At 37.1% G+C, this 18,984-nt stretch overlaps 1 protein-coding gene across 5 annotated transcripts in view; it reads right to left on the bottom strand.

The window, feature by feature from the left end:
- The window catches only part of NEDD4 (NEDD4 E3 ubiquitin protein ligase), a 122,468-nt gene that overhangs the window by 59,585 nt on the left and 43,899 nt on the right, over window positions 1-18,984 (bottom strand). For 4 of the 5 annotated variants that reach the window (XM_059180572.1, XM_059180574.1, XM_059180576.1 and 1 more), the window contains one exon: window positions 17,060-17,113. In XM_059180572.1, the coding sequence (XP_059036555.1) occupies window positions 17,060-17,113 (54 nt within the window). Of the gene's footprint in view, window positions 1-9,659; window positions 11,905-17,059; window positions 17,114-18,984 lie in introns of those variants that run through there. The other variant, XM_059180571.1, reaches the window with a different exon arrangement.

The raw sequence follows: 18,984 nt of genomic DNA on the forward strand, positions 1-18,984 counted from the left end.
CACAATGTATATTCAGACAATAGGTATGAAAATCAGATACCTCACCTACTGTAAGTTAATTGAGGTACTAACAGTACCTTAAGGATTTGGTAAGTAAATATCACTCTTAAGATGTTTACCAAACTGAACTAACTCAGCTTAAGAATCTAAAGAAATCCCCTTCATCATAGTTTATCACTAATCATGGCTAGGGAACATAACTAGGTGGGGAGCCTGAGTGGCTCAGTTGATTAAGCATCCAACTCTTGATCTCAGCTCGGGTCTTGATCTCAGGGTCACAAGTTCAAGCCCTGTGTTGGAGCCTATGTTTAAAAAAAAAAAAAAAAAGGACCATAACTTGGCAATCATGGAAGCTTCTTTTGTGGAGGAAACAAACTGAACTCTGAGAAAAAACGTTGAGATACTAACAGTCAGAAGTCTCCCAGCAATGAAGCCTACCAGTTTAAAAAGCCCCACCCAATTACAGAGTCTCCAGATCACTTAGTAGTGACTCATTCTCAAATATGAAGAGACAGCCAAGGTTCACCAGACACCTGAAGGAAAATGTTCAATAACAAAGAGAAAAAGAAAACAATAAGCAAAATGACCCATAAGAACCATTGACAAAGCAGGATTCATAACAACCCTTAAAGAAAAACAAAACCAGAAACAAACAAACAAACAAACAGAAAAAAAGCTGAAGTAAAATATTTTCAAAGAAATAAGAGATTATATTTATGAAACTAGAATAAGAATAGGAATCACCAGAAAATAAGAACTTTAGAAATTTAAATAACCAAAATTTAAAATTAAAGAGAAGTGGTAACTTGGGGGGAAATCTTCCAGAAAGAATTGGAAGAATAGGAGGCAAAAACAAACAAACAAATAAACAACAACAAAAACCACCAGAAAACGGGAGAGAAAAGTAAATTATGGGAGCAATCCAAGAGATGTATACTTTGGCTCACTGGAATTCTAGGAAGAAAGAACAAGAGAAAAAGGTAGAAAGGGAATTTTCAAAGAAGTAACACCTTATTTTTAAAAAAAGGCACATGTTATCTTGATAAAAAATTAAATTCGTTAAAAATTAGATAGGTAATCACATATCTCAGAGTTTAGGTGCTCACCTACCTGAAGTAGGTACATGGACATTATTATATGCTCTACTATATTGTCCTCTAGTTGTATTTTTTTTTTTAAATAGATTCTGCTGTCTTCTCACCTAAACTGTAAACTCTTCAAAGCCAGGAATTATATTTCCTACTCACAGCAGGCACATATTCTATTTCTGATAAATACTTGTTAAACTCATTTGCTTTGAAGATGACTTTGGTTTCCATTAAGCTCTATGACTCTTTAAGAAGGTTCTGTCTTTCAGCCTTGATGAAAAACGTAAAGGTCATTCTTGGCTGAAACAGTTACTTGAAACTCCAGGAACGACTGAGAACCCAGTTCTGACATCGTTTGGAATGAAGTCACTCTATTAAACAATGATAAATTTAAAGCTGGTCAAATGGCCTTTGTTTAAATACCCTTTAAAGTTTTAGCCCATTCAATCTTCTTTTCAGAAAACTTAATCTGAGCCTCCATCCAGACACATAGCTCTATGGTACCAGTTAGTGGAATATGTAGGCTATGAATCAGACTCCACTGTGGAAACTAATCCTTGAGTCACGATCGTAATATTCCATTGGCATCCACCCCAGGGACAAGGTATTCATTTAAGAGTGCTGCTCTTTCATGCGAAGGCTGAAGCGTCAAGTAGCTCCCAGTCATCATTACAGGCATCCCTTAAATATCCTAGTTTGGTGATCTGTTTGAGCAAGGCTGTCTGGTCACCCTCATCTATCAGGATTCTACAGTCATCTGTACCATTCTAAAGGGTCCCTTTGTTTTGGTTATTAATTTAATAAATATTTACTGAGTGTCAGTTTTGAGCTAGGTACAGGGAATATAGCAATGAGTAAGACAAAAAGTCCCCGATTCAGGGACTTACATCCCAGTAAAGTAGAACCCAGAAAAGTTTACCCATGATTAAGTCTAGAAAATTTACAATTCCTTGTCTGCTTGCTTGCCTATCTATTTCTATCTCCCCATCCTTAACTATTTTTTTGCTATACTTCTGTTTCCCCACTTCTTACCTGAAATGTTTAAGATCTTATTAGGCTCCCTGAAATTAGGCTAAGCCACAAGCAGCTACAAAGTCTACAAAAACCAGCTACCAAGATTTCTTAAAGTGCTCCAATGGGAGGACAGTCCTAAGTTTTCATGTCCTGCTTTATATTTGAGAAGTAATAAATACTTTTAAGAAGCATAACAAAGTTGTATGTAATGAATTTCTAAATTTTCTCCTTATAGAACTATCAAAAGGATAGTTCATAAGTAAGCACTGATTATATATGGTTTTTCAATTCATTACACAAACCAGTGCAAGATTTAAAAATTCTTGGTAGTACCCTAATTGGTGCTGCTATAGGAAAGTATATTGAAAAGATTCAAAATGTTCATAAAGGAGATAGACGATATCGCTTGAAAAAGCCAAAATATTTAAGAAATATATAATATTTCAATTGTGAATTTTTCAAATCTCATGCTGAGAGCGGGGGAACAAAACTAATGTAGGCAACAGTTTTAAAAAGAACATAGACCAGAATTAGAGCCGTTATAAATTTAAGAGCTTTCCTTAAGTAGAACCACAAATGTTATAGACTAATATTTTTAAATTCTTAAATGAAACTAAAATGTAATCCTGGAAAATTTAAGAATTCTGCAAGAGTCATATTAAAGTTCTTTTATAAAGCAGGTAGGCAATCTTGCCCTTGAATGTTTCTTGGTCCAAACAACCTCTTCTTCTATATTACATGGTCTCAATCAATAATGAGTCTAATGCCTAAGTAGACTTAAAATCCATTGCAAATTATTTTGGCCCTGGCTACAGTATATCTGTAGCTCTGCTGTATGTAAAAGTGGGAGAAAGACTCATCAGATACTTCAACTATAAATTGTTCTCATAAAAGAATATCATCAAAGTGTGTTTGAGAAATTAGCAGCATTGATATGACTTCAGAGCTTGTTAAAAACATGGAACTCTCAGACATCCCAGACCTCTAGAACCAGAATCTGCCTTTTAATAAGATCTCCGGAGATGTGCATGGGCATGAAAATTTGAGAATTACTGGCCCAATTGACAACTTAAGGAATTTTCCAGTTGCAATCTTCAAAACATTAGAGGGCAGCTTGCCAAGAAAAATTTGAGAGAAAAAGGGGAAAAAAGGAAGTAGTCCTGGATAATATTATTTTAGCTATATCATAAAATGTCACACACTCAGCTTTTGTAAGAGGGACAAAAGACAAAAAATCAGTAAAGAATGTTTCTGTATTTATTTTTTTTAATTTTTTTTTTTTTTAGATTTTTAATTTACTACTTATTTGACAGACAGAGATCACAAGTAAACAGAGAGGCAGACAGAGACAGAGGAAGGGAAGCAGGCTTGCTGCCAAGCAGAGAGCCCAATGTAGGGCTCGATCCCAGGACCCTGGGATCATGACCTCAGCCGAAGGCAGAGAGGCTTTAACCCACTGAGCCACCCAGGCACCCAGAATGTTTCTGTATTTAACAAACAACTGAACTTAAAGAGATTGTCTATTGTACCACCAATATCCTTGATATAATTTTTTTTGTAATATTTTTTTCTATTAAGGCATATTACACAATGTTTCACAGTATGGTGGTTTTGTAACACACCTGAATCAAGAGAAAGCCTGATGTTCCCCCTCCTTCCCACCCCCACAGAAATCTAGGTCCTAACTAGAAAGATCATGGATTCTCTTGGTCAAGATGTTCTTTGTGTTACTAGCCCTAGAATTGAACTGCAAGGTACAAAAACAAGCTACCCACTTGCCCTTTCAAGTTCTCAGATCTGCTCTAGTTCTACCTAAGAAGCTTTGTGAAATCCCAGGGTTCGTAAAATTGCTTTTCAACAACTGCTCCCATGTCCGGACAGATTGGCTCATCTCTTGTCTTGAAATGCTTTCTTCCATTGCTAAGTGTCTGTCTTCATCTGACTATAGTCTTCCAGTCTCACACAGGGCAAACAAAGAATACAGAATCACACACTTGAGCAATACTTCAGGTATTTCCTGGACATGTTGACAAGATCACTGGTTCCCTTTCTTAGCACTCATTCACGCCTACTAACCACCCTGCTGACCTCAACACAGCCCCACACAGGGACTGTGCCCAGCCCCTTCTGCCCAAACAGCCTCCTGGTTCTGTCTTCTCCTGGTCTATCTTGTTCACTGTCACCCAAATGCAAAGGGACCGTGGGTCTAGAAGGGGGAGGCCTCACAACAGCTAGTACACGGTGGGCTCCATATCCCAGAAGAAGCCCATGACAGAAAGACAGAGACGTCTATTTTCTGAGTAGTTTGTAGCCACCGTCCTTGTAACCCTGACTTGCTTCCTATGGGGAGGCTCTGTTTTTGTTTCATCCCCTTTTTGGTGGTGGAGAGAGGAGGAGAAAGTTAAGAATGATACTGTTCAAAGTGAGCTGTGACTACTCAGGCAGCGTCAAGTTTGCACTCCTAACATGTTGTTTCTTTAATTTCAGATTACTGAATCTCCAGATCTGGTTTCACTGCTCATACTTGCTTATACTATAGTTCAAAGGCAAAAGAATGGAGAACTAGAAGCCCCGTCTTCCCCTAGAGACTAGGTTGCAATAGTCCCATGGACAGAGAATTTGTGCATTTATATCCACCCAACACCATGTCTTCTGTATACCAACCGTTCAGTATATATCGTGCCCACACTGACTCATGCCTGTTTTAGAACACAGATATTTCTCTTTCTCACCTGTTTCATTCTCTCTTCAGCCCGGCTTTCACGCTCTACCCCTGATCACACTGTTGCTGAAGTCCCCACAGACCTTTTAACCGCCACAGACGCGTGGGTTCTGTGGTCCTGCATGCTGCCTTCCTTGAACTGTACCTTCCCTTGACTTCTGGGCTTCCTGCCCTCCTGGCCTCTCTGCCTCTCCAGTGGCTCTTCTTAGTCTCCAGATCATCTCTTCTTCTGCTGTCCCCCATAGTCTGTGGTTCCCAGAATTCTGATTTACCACCCCCTCCCATCTCACGTTTATGCTTTTTGGTTCACCCTTAGATAAGGCCCTGACTCTACTTGTCACTCCTGAGCTACATTTCCAGCCCTTGCTTCTCTCCGGAGCCCTGATCTTGTATCTCCACTAGCACCCAGGGGCGCCCTCTCAATACATGAACCTAATACCGCAGGATTTCTCCATTGTCCTCTCAATCCGCCCTTCTCCTGGATCCTCTCTCTTAGTTCATGACATCCCCTAGCAGCTAGCCTTGCACGTGCCGCTGCTTCTGCCTGGAGCAATGATTCTCAATAGGAATCAATTTTGCCCCTAGGGGATCTTTGGCAACATTTTCTGATTGTCACAACTAGAAGAGAGGGGTGCTACAGGCATCTAAGAAGTGGAGGCCAGAGATGCTGCTGGGCATCCTAAGGCACCAGACGGCACTCCCACAAGAAAAAGTATCCAGTCCAAATGTCAACAGGGCCAAAACTGAGAATCTCTACTCCAGAACACCCTCTTTGCTTTCTCTGCCTGGTGAACTCCAACTCACCTACCGAGACTCAGCTCAAATGTCACCACCTCCGTGAAGTCTCCCTCTATCAACCAGGTCCTCTCCACCAGAAGAGTACTCTTGCACCTTTCTCACCTTCTCATACACACCTCTATTTTAGCACATCACCCGTTAGACTGAATTTCTGTGTGTTTACCAGCATATCTCTATTACTAGCATGGGAGCTCCCCCAAGGAGACCGTATTTTATTATCTTTTGTTCCCAGGGCTTGGGTCGGTGTCTGGCAAACAGTAGGCACTCAAATGTGTGCCAGATGAATGAATTAAAGAAATCATATCTACAGAGAAACTGGAAGTTTTCTGAAGCAAACAACTCAGCTCCCTGAACCACTCTGAGATTAATAATCTGGTTCCTCCAGGGGGTGCCTGGGTGGTTCATGGGTTAAAGCCTCTGCCTTCGGCTCAGGTCCTGATCTCAGGGTCCTGGGATTGAGCCCCACATCAGGCTCTCTGCTCAGCAGGGAGCCTGCTTCCCCCCTGCCTCTCTGCTACTTGTGATCTCTTTCTCTCTGTCAAACAAATGACTAAGTAAAATCTTCTAAAAAATTTTTAAAAAATATTCTAGTTCCTCAGTTCTAAGAGATATGCATTCACAAGTGTACATCTCTTACAAATTTCTAAAATGGGTCATTCACATTGTTGCATCACAGTTTTAGAGTCAATATTTATAAACTATATTAGTTTTTATAGGAAAGATTAAGTGTTGTTTAAAATAAATTTAACCAAATGTCTCTAAATAGTCTGCTAAAATTAACAGAACTGTGAAAATAATGGAACACTAAAACAAATACATATTTAAAACACTTATTTTAGAAGAACAACTAAGTAAATAATTAAAATGTGTCATCTTGAGATTAGTATTAAAGACTTTTGAAATAATTGAGAAAGGGTTTTTTAAAGTTCTACCACACCAGGCTTAAACAATTTACCTACTCAGGATGAAGCAACAGGAAATGAAGAAAAGATCTGTAACATAAAGAAAAAATGGAAAGCCAAACTTTTGGATAAAAATGTGCATCTATGTGAAGAATGGAAGACATGTACAAACTTGTGCACAATGCTGAAGTACTTTATTTTATTTTTTTTTTTTTTAGATTTTATTTATTTATTTGACAGACAGAGATCACAAGTAGGCAGAGAGGCAGGCAGGGAGAGGGGAAAGCAGGCTCCCCGCTGAGCAGAGAGCCCGATGCAGGGCTCGATCCCAGGACTCTGGGATCATGACCTGAGCCGAAGGCAGAGGCTTTAACTCACTGAGCCACTCAGGCACCCTGCTGAGGTACTTTAAATAATAGGATAACAAAATCTCTGAGCATCCTAACAACATAGGTGATTTAGAGAACAATAGACAGGAGAAAATAAAGTAACAACTGAGTAAACTGTCCATAGAGTTTAGAAAACTGAAGAGTCATTTTTATAACTAGATAAAAACTATTTCTTGACTGAGCTGACAAAATATTACAGACAATGTTAAAACATCAACTACCTACTTTCATGTCAAATGTCATTACCCAAGCCTTTACAAAAGTAATATTGTATTTCAGCAAGTGTATATAAGAAACATATGCCAGTTATTGTTATGTTCTTTGATAGCAAATAAATAAAATAAACATTATCACACAGACTACAAAGTCCCATTTTCATTCTAAGTTGTAAACACAGAACAGAGCCCTGTTGCAGATACAGGTGAAAGTTCTCACTAGATTTTAAAACATTAGCCATTAATGAGTGGTTACTATAGAGAGCTAGAAACGGGATATTATGCTGCTGGAGACTGGTAGCTAAACACATAAGAAAAGAATTTCTAGACTCTCAGGGCTTTAAAAACCAGGGTCCCTGACCAAAGCAGTGATTTAATTTCATGGCTGCTTGGTACAGATAGCTGACATTACTAAATGCTACTCTAATATCAACTTGTTAAATGTGAATCCAGACTCAGCATATCAGAATACTAACCCAGACTAACTGGAGTCATGGGAAATATTTTGGGAGCTGTTTATTTATAAATGAGTTACAATACACCACTATAATTAGATTAATATATAATTATTGATAAACACAGGATTATTTCTAAAATCCCTGTATTGTTGCCACTGCTAAGTTTAGGAAAAACAACATTCGCATTTTCCTTTTAAAATAAGCCTTTACCAATCAATTAGATCAATTTAGATCTAGTTTATGTTGAATTTAGTGGTTACAGCATTGCTTACCAATACTTTTATGTAGAGTTGCTTAATAAACATTAAATGGAGGAACAAATTAAAGCTCTCCAGAAGCTTACACATTTCTGAACTATTTAAAATCCAATAATCTCCCAAAAAACAGAATGTGCACAAAGCTAGACATTTGGCTGTCACAAAAAAAATCTTTAAGTTAGCTTACCTACATTAAATAAAAAACAATAAAAGTGTGTATTTTTTTTTGCTATGCAAAAGGCATTTAGTCACACTTTATGAAAAAACATTAAAAATACCTCTTTTTACTAGCATTAACAACAAGCTATAATATTACCACAAAATCAACTATTTTAAGGCTATGTCTATAAATACATTTATCTATAAATATTTCTAGTTTAATTATTCCTTTCAGATTTATTTCCTTAAATGTAAGATAAGTTTACAAGGTACATGTAATTCAATTAGCAAATTATTAATATGTTTCTTTATAATGTCACTTCATTGTTTTCTTTCAGGAGGCAAAACAGTTCCATGGATCATCATCCTCTAAAAACTAGTTTCTTTAAAAGTCTTATAAATAAAATTATCCTAAAATATCAATCAGAATGTGAAATCTGATCTTTATTCATCTTCAGTAAAGTAGTTGCTGATATTAACACCTGGGTATTAGGCAACAATAATTACATTTATGAAATTTGAAAAGAGAGAAAACTATCAATTACTTAATATTTTATTTACCTAAAGCCACTTGTCCAGAAGTAAAAAAAAAAATTTTAAATATAGATACTGAGTTATATAAACACAGATAAACAGATAAGATGTTTTTTTTCCCCCTAAACTATTATGTACTGTCATCTAGAATTGGTTGAGCCAGAAAAAAATTTTAATTTCCTGGAATCTGGCAAGACCTTCCAAATACAGAAATTTTAAAATCTACTTAAGTTCAAATACTTTGGAAAATCTAGTTAAGTTCAAATACTTGGGAAAGACTCAATTACATAAAAAACTATTTTGGTTAAGATGATTAGAGTTAAATGACTAATAAACAAAATTATCAAAATAACAAATTACTAAGGTAACTAGAAGAGTATGGGAAACACCTAGCAATTGAAACCAAATTCAAAAAATATAAAATTTCTAATTCAATATTGTTGAAAGACCGAGTTACATTTTAGAAGCAGTCTTAACTGGTAGCTAAAGGAAAATTGGGTGGAAACAAAATTCCTGTGGTTAAGGGTATATACAAATGCAAATGCCATTTATTTTTCCTCTGCTTTAAACATGCAGAATAATCGTTTTTATCAATGTTCTACTAAATACACATATTTTAGAGAAACATTTTCTTCGCGTTCATTTGGGACAACATTTTTACATTTTTATGTAGGTTTTTTATTGTTTAATATTTTAAATAAGCATTCTATATTTTACCTTATTTCACAATGATTAAAGGGGGTGAATACTGAATGAAGATTTTTGAAAGAGGAATAAAATCTGGAGTTAGACATAAAAATGCTATGTTCCTTAAAGAAAAAAATATACCAAGGTAAAAATGTTATGAAATAAGTTATTACTTAAAGCTTGTTTTTGTGCTACAGAAATGTTTCATGCCTTAAATCACTTTGGAAAGATTTCTTCTTTCTTTTCAATACATATTCCAATACTGGTAAAATAACAGATTGATAAACTATTGGGGGTCCTTCAGATTTGCAATACAAAGATTATGACTATAAAACACTTGCTAGCTAAGTCATAATAAATTTTAACCAAATATTTCATAAAGCTTTTCTGGTATAAATGAACATTTACCAAGACCCAAAGACCAAAGGAAACTTACCTCATAAGAATGTTTTAAAGAATTAGATAGTTCATTTGTGAAATCTCTGTTACTGTCTCTTGATAAATTATCAACTTTATCTTCATTTCCAGATGCAAACTTTATGAGTAACTGTGATGGTCCCCCCTTGGAACAATTGTGTTTAAGGCTGGATAAACAGGAAACATTTGGGTAAGTTCCTCCCAATGAAATACTTCTTTGTAAAACAGCATGGTTTTTGTTTATCTGTAAATTTGGTCTTTCCAACTGTCCATTGATATTTATTTGGTAATCTATGTTTTGAGAGGATGGTAAATGTGCAGATGTCCTGTGCATAAGCTTAATGCACTCTGAATCAGAAGGAAGCTTCATTTCTGACATCTCTGGTTTACAATCACCATTTGCTGTTTCACAATCTAATGTCGTTGCTTTTTGTTGGGTGAAGTGCACAGAGACACAGGAATATCCTTCAGGTGACTTTTCACAGGCAGGTTGATTAGGACTATTACGTGCAACAGCAATTCTCTTTTGTAATGAGCCCTTCCTGTGAAGTGCTCGTATGTCTCTTCCTTCCCCGGGAGTACACATTGTTTTCGATAACCGAAGCCCATTGACAGCTGTGGAAAGAAATCCTTTAGCACTAGTCCCATCCTCGCTGTGGGCAATTTCACTAGGAGAAATAATAAACTGGTGTGAGGTCTGATAGGATCCTTTGCTTGGAAGAATCTCTGTACTTGTGGGAGAAGTTGGTGGGGTATTTGAGGGACTCCGAGGAAAAATGACTAAAGATGAACAACGTTTTAGTGGAATTTTTGAGTTCCTGCTCACTGGCAATTTCATAATTTCTAGTCCACGCTCCGAGTCATCCTGGACAAAAGGAACAGTACTTGGGCTTCTTGAGAAAATTTCACATGGAGTCGTGTTCCTGTTTGGCACACTTCTATTGGAGGTGCCGTCGGAAGGGACATTTCCACCCAAAAAAGGATCATCCGTTGGTGGAAAAGGAGAACCACTGCTGTCGCTGATGGTACTGTTTGTGTAGGAACCACTGCTCGTGATACTGGTGCAGGACCCGTAATCACTACCGTTGCTGCTGGAAGACCCATTCTCACTGGTGGAAAAGTTGCTAAGGCTACGGCTGCGAAGGGCAGGACTGCTCACAAGGTCACCATCACTCACAGGGTTCAGTTCGTTCTCAGCCACAGCACTGTGCTCCATGCCGTCCCTCAAGACACACGTCCACGAAGCATCCTCCCCATCAGCTAAGACACTACTAGGCTGGAGACATCCACTGTACCTTGTTGGCTGTAGTGAAATCTGCAGACAGCTGCTCTTTTTATTAACATTTTCAGGTGAAGGCACAGATGGTCTTTCCTGAGTCTTAATGCTTCCCTGCATCAACGGAGCTCGTGCCGTCGGTCTAGGAGTCAGCTTCATTTGCACAACGTTAGACGTTGAAATCCGGCTTGGTCTCTTGAAGCACATGTGAACACTGCTCTCCAAGTCATCTCCGGAGCTTTCTGACAAAGGGTAAGTATTGCTTCTTCGGGCTGCAAAGTGCAATCGTAAGCTTTGTGCCATTTGTTCTCATTTCCAAACATGTTAAGGGCTGAAAGTCATAACAAAGATCTCTGTTGGTAGACAGGCTAGCGGCAGCTGGGCTGCATCAGAGGAAAAAAATCATTTGTGGTGCCTGAAAGAGCTCTGAAGTAGCAGTTTTTCTCCTAAGTAAAACCTTAGATACCAGATATCATAGAAAGAAAAAGACGACCCATTCCTGGGACTGACGTTTCCACATATTTTGAATTGCTTGTAGTCAAAATGCCTTCACTTACAAAGCACTTGATTTCCAGCGACCTTTCAGCTGAGCTCAGCTGCAGCGCACTGCCTCAAACACTGCCAACCTTGTTTCAATTATACCTTCTCCAATTTGCATGAATGAGTAACACAAGAACAACAATCTTCTAGCATTTCAAGTTGAAACAGTGTTTTTTTCACTTCTGCTCTACTAAATGAACATTTAACCATGTGAATCACAGCGCCTATACTTTCCCCAGCAGTTTGACCACTAATATTTTTACCCAGAGGGATAGAATTACAGGAAGTTGGTAGAAATGAAACCCCATGTAATTGAGTATCAAATCAAGGATTGAATTTCCAAAGAACAGCCAAACTAGGAATCTCGTCAAGTTAGTTAGTGCAGAAAGGCATATATTCTGTTTTTGTTTTTTGTTTTTTTTTTTAATGTGTGAATTCAACAGACGTATAAATTCGGAAGTACCAAAACTTTGGGGTGAATTAAAACAGACGCATTAAATCAGATAGATAAATAGTTTAGCTTCCAAAACACTACTTATGAAAAGTGAAAGCTTAAGGATAGAAATACAAAATTAGCCTAGTAATACTATTGAAAAATTGAGCATAGGTCTGAGAAAGAAAAGTTTTAAGAGAAGCTGTCACCAAGCATTTTCTCCTGTAATTTTAAGGCCTTTTCCAGCCAAGTAGTACAGTCTTTAAATGATGCCATTTATATTTTGACTATTAAAACTCTGCCAAGAAATAGCCTAGGCAAACATTCCATTAAAAATATATGCAGATTAGACAGAAAAACTATACCCCAATATAGTTTGAGCACACCAGATATTTTATTCCACTGTCTCTGCAATTCATTCACTTAAGAGAGTGGTATGGTAAGTAAAGAAGTCAAAAAAGGATTTAACACATCAAATAAACATATCTCAATGCCAATTCTGTTCTGAAAATTCTAAGAGCTCTTTGCTGGCCCCTACTGGTGTGTTGAAACAATCCACTTAGCTGTTTGATATTTATAAAGAATACAAACCAAACCGTGCGGCACATTTCTTTATATAAACAAAGTACATACTTGTTTACATTTTTGAATACTAGCTTGCCCTAGAGGTGGAATTACTTACTACTGCTGATAAAGCTCCCACAGTAGAGAACAGTAGACGGTTTGTCCTCCTAGAGGTTGTGATTTTGTATATATATTTTTTCTGCTTTGTATTTATTTAACCTTTACTTTATTTTCAGTTTACTAGGTAATAAAAGTTTAATATTTTAATTTCTCCCCTAAATGTCATAGACCAAGGTTGGTATTCTATTTGAAAGAAACAAATTTATTTTTAAATAATACTCTAGGGTATATTTAAACCCCTTACCTGAATTTTATAGCTGGAACTCCAGTAATAAATATATACTGGCTCATTCATAGGAAAGTAAAAAGTAAAATAGTTCAGTTGTTTACACCACATGGTACTACACCCAAGTTGTATTTTTCTAAGTAAGATTTTTTTTCTAAGTAAAAGTAAATATGTAAAACATATACTTGTACTTTGTTTAAAAAAGAAAACGCCTTAAGATAGATCTGTTCTCAATCATAATTTTCTAAACAGTATTTTTAATCAATTAGAATATGATGAAATAGAAATATGGAATTTATGAAATTATGTTTCTGACTAGGATGATATAGTACTATATTTCAGAATATGTACAATAATTGTAAACTTAGCAATAAAATTATTATGTAATTTTGGTATTATATAACCTACCTCCTTTTGGATTTTACAGACTTCAGTAAGTATTCCCTTATAATCCTCTCTCTTTATAGAAGAAAGGGTTTCCATCTTTTCACCTTGTCTTCAAATGACTTTAGCTTTTCTTCCTCAACTAAGTTAGGGGTCTCATAACTCAAAGAAGGGAACACATCTAAGAGGCTAATTAATGAGATCTAACTGCTCATGCCTGTGGCCTAAAACATCTAGTTAACAGGCAAAGCTCCTCTGGTTGTTGATATAACTGAGCCTCAGGTATTTGGCTAGATAAATGTTTTCTCTTTGGTAAGCTTCACTAGAAGCTTCAGTCTCAAGCACCCCAACTAGATTTCAAGCTTGCAGAGTGCCAGGACCATAACTACACTTTTCTTCTGATCTTCCTGGGTTCGTGCTGGGCACCGAGTAAGCACAAAGTAGCACCAGAGAGAAATCTGGATGGATGGATGGATGGATGGATGGTCACCACACTTACTCTGACTGCCTAAAGCTTTCTTTCAGGATTTTTTTTTTTTAAGTTGATCCAGCTATCACTTCTGAAGAAATATCAAAAAGGACCGCAGCTGCCAACTTTCAATGATGATTGAAAGTTTTCAGAGGGTTTCAGCCAAGGAAGAAGAAGGTGAGAGAATCACATGCACTTCTCAGCCTGCCAGTCTGAGTTTCAACCGTTAGAGAGGCTCAACAGGGTGTGTCGCTGGCTCTGGGCTGGGACTGCATGGGATCTGTCCCACCATCACAGCAGGTAAGTGGAGAACTGGCGGCAAAATGCAGCCCCTTAGTCAGATATTCCAAAAGAGGAGCGTAACCCCAAACTTAAGTGGAGAAGAGCTGGAGAGCAGTGACGGCCCTCATCTGGGAGGAATCTATGCAAGTCCTGAAGAATTTCACCTTCTGGAATGAAATGAATAATGTGTGAGGATCAGACTGAAGCTCAGGGCCCCACATTCTGAGGAGTTTGGTTATTGATGATCTACATAGAAAACAATGCGATGATCGACCGACTCTGGATAACCCTCATCACTGACTGGAACTCTGAAGGCCGAAGTCCACTGTGATGATTGATTGTACGTGTCAACTTGGCTAGGCTCTTTAGCCCAGTTTTTTGGACAAACGGCAGTCTAGATGTTGCTAGGAAGGTATTTTTTCAGATGTGATTAACATTTAAATCGGTAGATTTTGAGTAAAGCAGATGACCCTCCATCACGTGGTCATCCTCTTTAACAACTAAAGGCCTTAAGAGCAAAGGCAGATTTGCTGAAGAAGAAGCAATTCCACTTCAAGATTACATACATCAAGATTACAACTGCCTGAGTTTCCAGCTTGCTGGCCTGCCCTACAGGTCTCAGATTCAAGGCTGTGACATCAACTCTTACCGGAATATTCAACCTGCTCACCCCATCTCACAGATTTCAGACTTGCCAACTTCCACAATCACATGAACCAATTCCTTGAGACAGATCTCTCTCTCTTTCTCTCATTCTGCCTCTGTGTGTGTGTGTATCTCCTCCTATTGGTTCAGTTTCTCAGGAAAACCCTGACCAATACAACCACTAAACCTGAGAAGCATAGTTATCTCCATTCAGAATACAGAATATAGACATCTCCTGAAGCTTCAGAGGCTGAATGTATGCAGGTGTATCTCTTAGGTCAGTGACAAAGAAGCACGGACTTTCGTATTGGTGGGTAGACTTCATTTCAAGGCACAACGTTCAGAAATGTCCCATTACTATCATCATCACCATCCCCAAACTGCTGGCTTATAACCCGTAGGTCTTAAAATGGACTGAACAAGAGGGATATAAGCCTACTCTTTTTTTTTTTTCAAAACAAATTAACACGTATATTACAAATATTTTCCAGAGGACAAGAAATTGTTTCTGCTTAAAATTTTATCTGTGCCCTTCACCATACATTTCCAAAGAGAATTGGCTAGGAAAAGGATGTGTTCTTAATTTAGTTGTGAATGCTATAGGGGAATAAACATGAATGACATTTATAGTAGCACAGGACATTAACTGCTATACAAGCAAGCCTGTTACTCTACGAATGGCTAGAGTTTCTAAAACATCTCAGGTGATATGTAGATTTCAAATACCTGCAAGGACTAACAACAAGTCAGAGGATTAGTATGACATACGTCACCCTGTTCTATTTCTTGCTTTTTGAGAAAAGCTGTATTTCTAATGCATAGCAGAGTATCCAACACAGTTGGCACATGTTAAATGGCACATGTTAACATGTCACAGAGGAATGGATTCAGAGTGATGGTATTTTAATAAATTCAAAAATATACAAAGGAAACTCTACTCAGATATATATATATATATATATATATATATATATATATGATAAACGAGTTTTTTTTTTTTAAAGCAATGATAAGCACAATATTCCAGACAGTGGCCACAGTGGGGGAAGACAAGGAGATGCTACTGGGGAGGGCAAAGCGGGGTTGTAGATTTTGGTAATGTTCTAGTTCTTAAGTTGAGTAATAAGTGTGCAGATTGTCTTATTGTTTAAAATAAGGATTTAGGGGTGCCTGGGTGGTGCAATAGGCTAAGCCTCTGCCTTTGGCTCAGGTCATAATCTCAGGGTCCTGGGTTGGAGCCCTGCATTGGGCTCCCTGCTCAGCAGGGAGTCTGCTTCTCCCTTTCCCTCTGCCCCTGCTCGCTCCCTTTCTCTCTCTCTCTTTCACTCACTCACTCTCAAAAATAAATAAATAAATAAATAAAATCTTTTAAAAAATAAAAATAAAGTAAGGATTTATATTATATGCACTTGTTTGTGTATTTCATGATTTAAAAAACACAAATACTAAATTTCACCTGGTCCCATCTAGAAGATCTGTAGAGACAGAGGTGGAAAAAATCTCTAGTCTATAGAAAAGGCAAAAATGCAAACAGAAAACAAAAAACTCTGCACCTGACCATTCTGATAACCAAATGTCAACATCTGTCATGTCAATCAGCCTTAAAAAGTTTGACTGCAGTTAGTGATGAAGTGTCTTTTGGCAATAAAGAAGCCCTTTGGCTTATTACGATTGCTAATAGATTTCATTTGCAGTATCTTCTATTACTACTATAGTTATCGCTTCTTGAGGGGGAAAAATATGTTGTGAAGTCTGACACTAAAAACAAATTTAAAAATCTGGTTTCTTTCTTAGCTAAAAAATGAATGATTGTCTCTTAATAACTGATATGCCTTGAATATATAACACTGTTCTCACACCTTCATGTTCCAATCTTACAGGTTTAAAATATACACGTACGATGCTAAGAAGATCTGAAATAGCATTCCTAAGAGACAAAATTAGGAAAACAATAGGACTTAAACAGAGTCTTTAGGAAATCGGGAATTAGAACTATCTTTTCATAAAAATAAAATCACGCTTACTTTTGTCTTTTTATCCCCCTAGGTAAGAGCCGGCTGTTCTTTAGAAGACTTTATCAGTGTGAAGGGGACAGACAGTCTTCCTTGTAGAAGAGAGGAGGTGGGGAGAGGGAATGAGGCAAATCTGCTCAGGGAGAGGGCTCCCTGAGCCTGGTTATACCCACCACAGCACAGAGCATGAGTGTGAGGGAAGGTGAGACAAAGAGGCCAGCTTTCCTTGAGTAAGACTGCAATCTGTGCCGAAGTGACAGAAAGAGAGGTACCTGGGGGGAAAGTGGAAGGGTACACAGCAGCACCAGGAAAGAGGGGAAAAGTTGCATCCATCTCTCCATTTCGCACAGAGCCTCCATAACCCCCTTAAGTCGCCTCTCACGTCACGGATTCCCAGCCCACGAGGCGCCGCTCTACTGAGATAGACCCTTGCTTCCTGTTTCTCGCCACCAGTACAATATAACTTACCAACCGATTTTCATCAAATACTTCAAAAAGAAGCCGGTGCTGCTGAGGATGTACCTGAGTAAGAAAAACACAAAGTTTCTTTAAAAACAAGTGAACATCAATCAACCTAGACTCTGAGAAATTAATGCCTAAGATGTTGCCATTTCCTAATTCCTTCTATTTACGGTGTATTTTAAATTACACGAGACACGTCATACAAAGGCAGGGCAATCCTATTGCACCCATTTTCTGATAGTTCTACCATAACAACAGAGTGGATTTGCGTGCTTATTTTTACATTTTTTTTCTAAAATAGGATAAAAGAAAATTTCAAAATATTATTTAAATACTTGCAAGCATTTAAAAATACAAATTGTATTTTAACTTCTTATGATAAATTTTATTTACTGACTTCTTATATATCAAGTTAGAACTACCCAAAGTGGATACTGATTTTATGGAAACTAGTTTTCTGAATCCTTTTTAGTAGTGACTTGATATAACTATTTGTTGCTCCTACTATATAAAGGACACAAGCACTCAAAAGGTATACACTGAGTTTTCACTAACAGGATGAGTAAAAATTAGCATGCAGTATTTTTTTTTTCAAAGCTGATACTTTCACATTTGCTGAAATATTTCAACATCAAGCTACTATCTACTAAATATCCAATACAAAGAAAATCTTTAACAATTTTTTATACCACAGGTTAAGATGACATATAAAAAATTCCCACATTTAAACTGACTTTTCCCCTACGATATATTACATTACACACTGTGATATTTTAAAACTTTAGTTTACAAAAAACAAAAAAACCTTCCAAGCCCCTCAATTTTGGTTTCCATATTAAAAGTATTAACCTTCAGCAAAAGGTCTAACATGTGACAAAGACATTTACATACCTAAGCCAATGTCCACTCTCCCATATGTCCTTCTAAGAACACAATCCTAATTTTACCTGTGACAATATGCCCAGGTCACCATACTGTACAACTCTGGGGGAGAGAGGCATTAATTTTCCTAAATTAAATAAATAAATAAAGTTTACTAACCTTACATACACAGACTGATTGACCTGATGACTTTTTTTTCTTATTTTTTAGGTTTCAGAACAATCAAGAGGTAGAACTTTTAATCTAGCCTGAGTAATTTCAAAATCCATGCTCTTAATTACTAAGTTTTATGGCCTCTCAAAGTAAAAATAAAATAAAATAAGATAAAACAAAACATATGAAGTAAATGATACAAAAAGAAAACAAGTAATTGTATTAACATAAAAAAGTATTTCATCGGAGAAAAGCATTACATAGAACTATAGTTTCAATCTATAACACTTACTGTTTACAGTGAAGATGCAATTGGAATAAACATCTCTTAAAAGGGGATTAAAATATACAAAATACATACTAGTGATGACAGAATTATTAAAAGTAAATGCAGTCTTTATTTTTTTATTTATTGATATTTTCCATAGCCTGATATAGAGCCAGATATCTAAGTAATCCAATGCCAAGTTTAAAAAAGCTGTATTGGGGCGCCTGGGTGGCCCAGTGGGTTAAGCCACTGCCTTCGGCTCAGGTCATGATCTCAGGGTCCTGGGATCAAGTCCCACATCGAGCTCTCTGCTCAGCAGGGAGCCTGCTTCCTCCTCTCTCTCTGCCTGCCTCTCTGCCTACTTGTGATTTCTCTCTGTCAAATAAATAAATAAAATCTTTAAAAAAAATAAATAAAATACTAAATCTATAAAAAAGCTGTATTTTTTTATATTAGGCCGCAACATACAAGAAACATCTTTACTGCCTTCAATAAACTTTATTCAGTTTATTTGGATTCTCTTTATCCTTATAATTTTTTCCAATTATGTTTCTATTTTTCTTATTATTTTCTTAATATTTAGCTCATTTTTCCTCATGTATTCTATTTTAAAACATTAATTCCAGTA

The sequence above is a fragment of the Mustela lutreola genome, chromosome 7, assembly GCF_030435805.1.
Source record: "Mustela lutreola isolate mMusLut2 chromosome 7, mMusLut2.pri, whole genome shotgun sequence".
NCBI lineage: Eukaryota > Metazoa > Chordata > Mammalia > Carnivora > Mustelidae > Mustela > Mustela lutreola.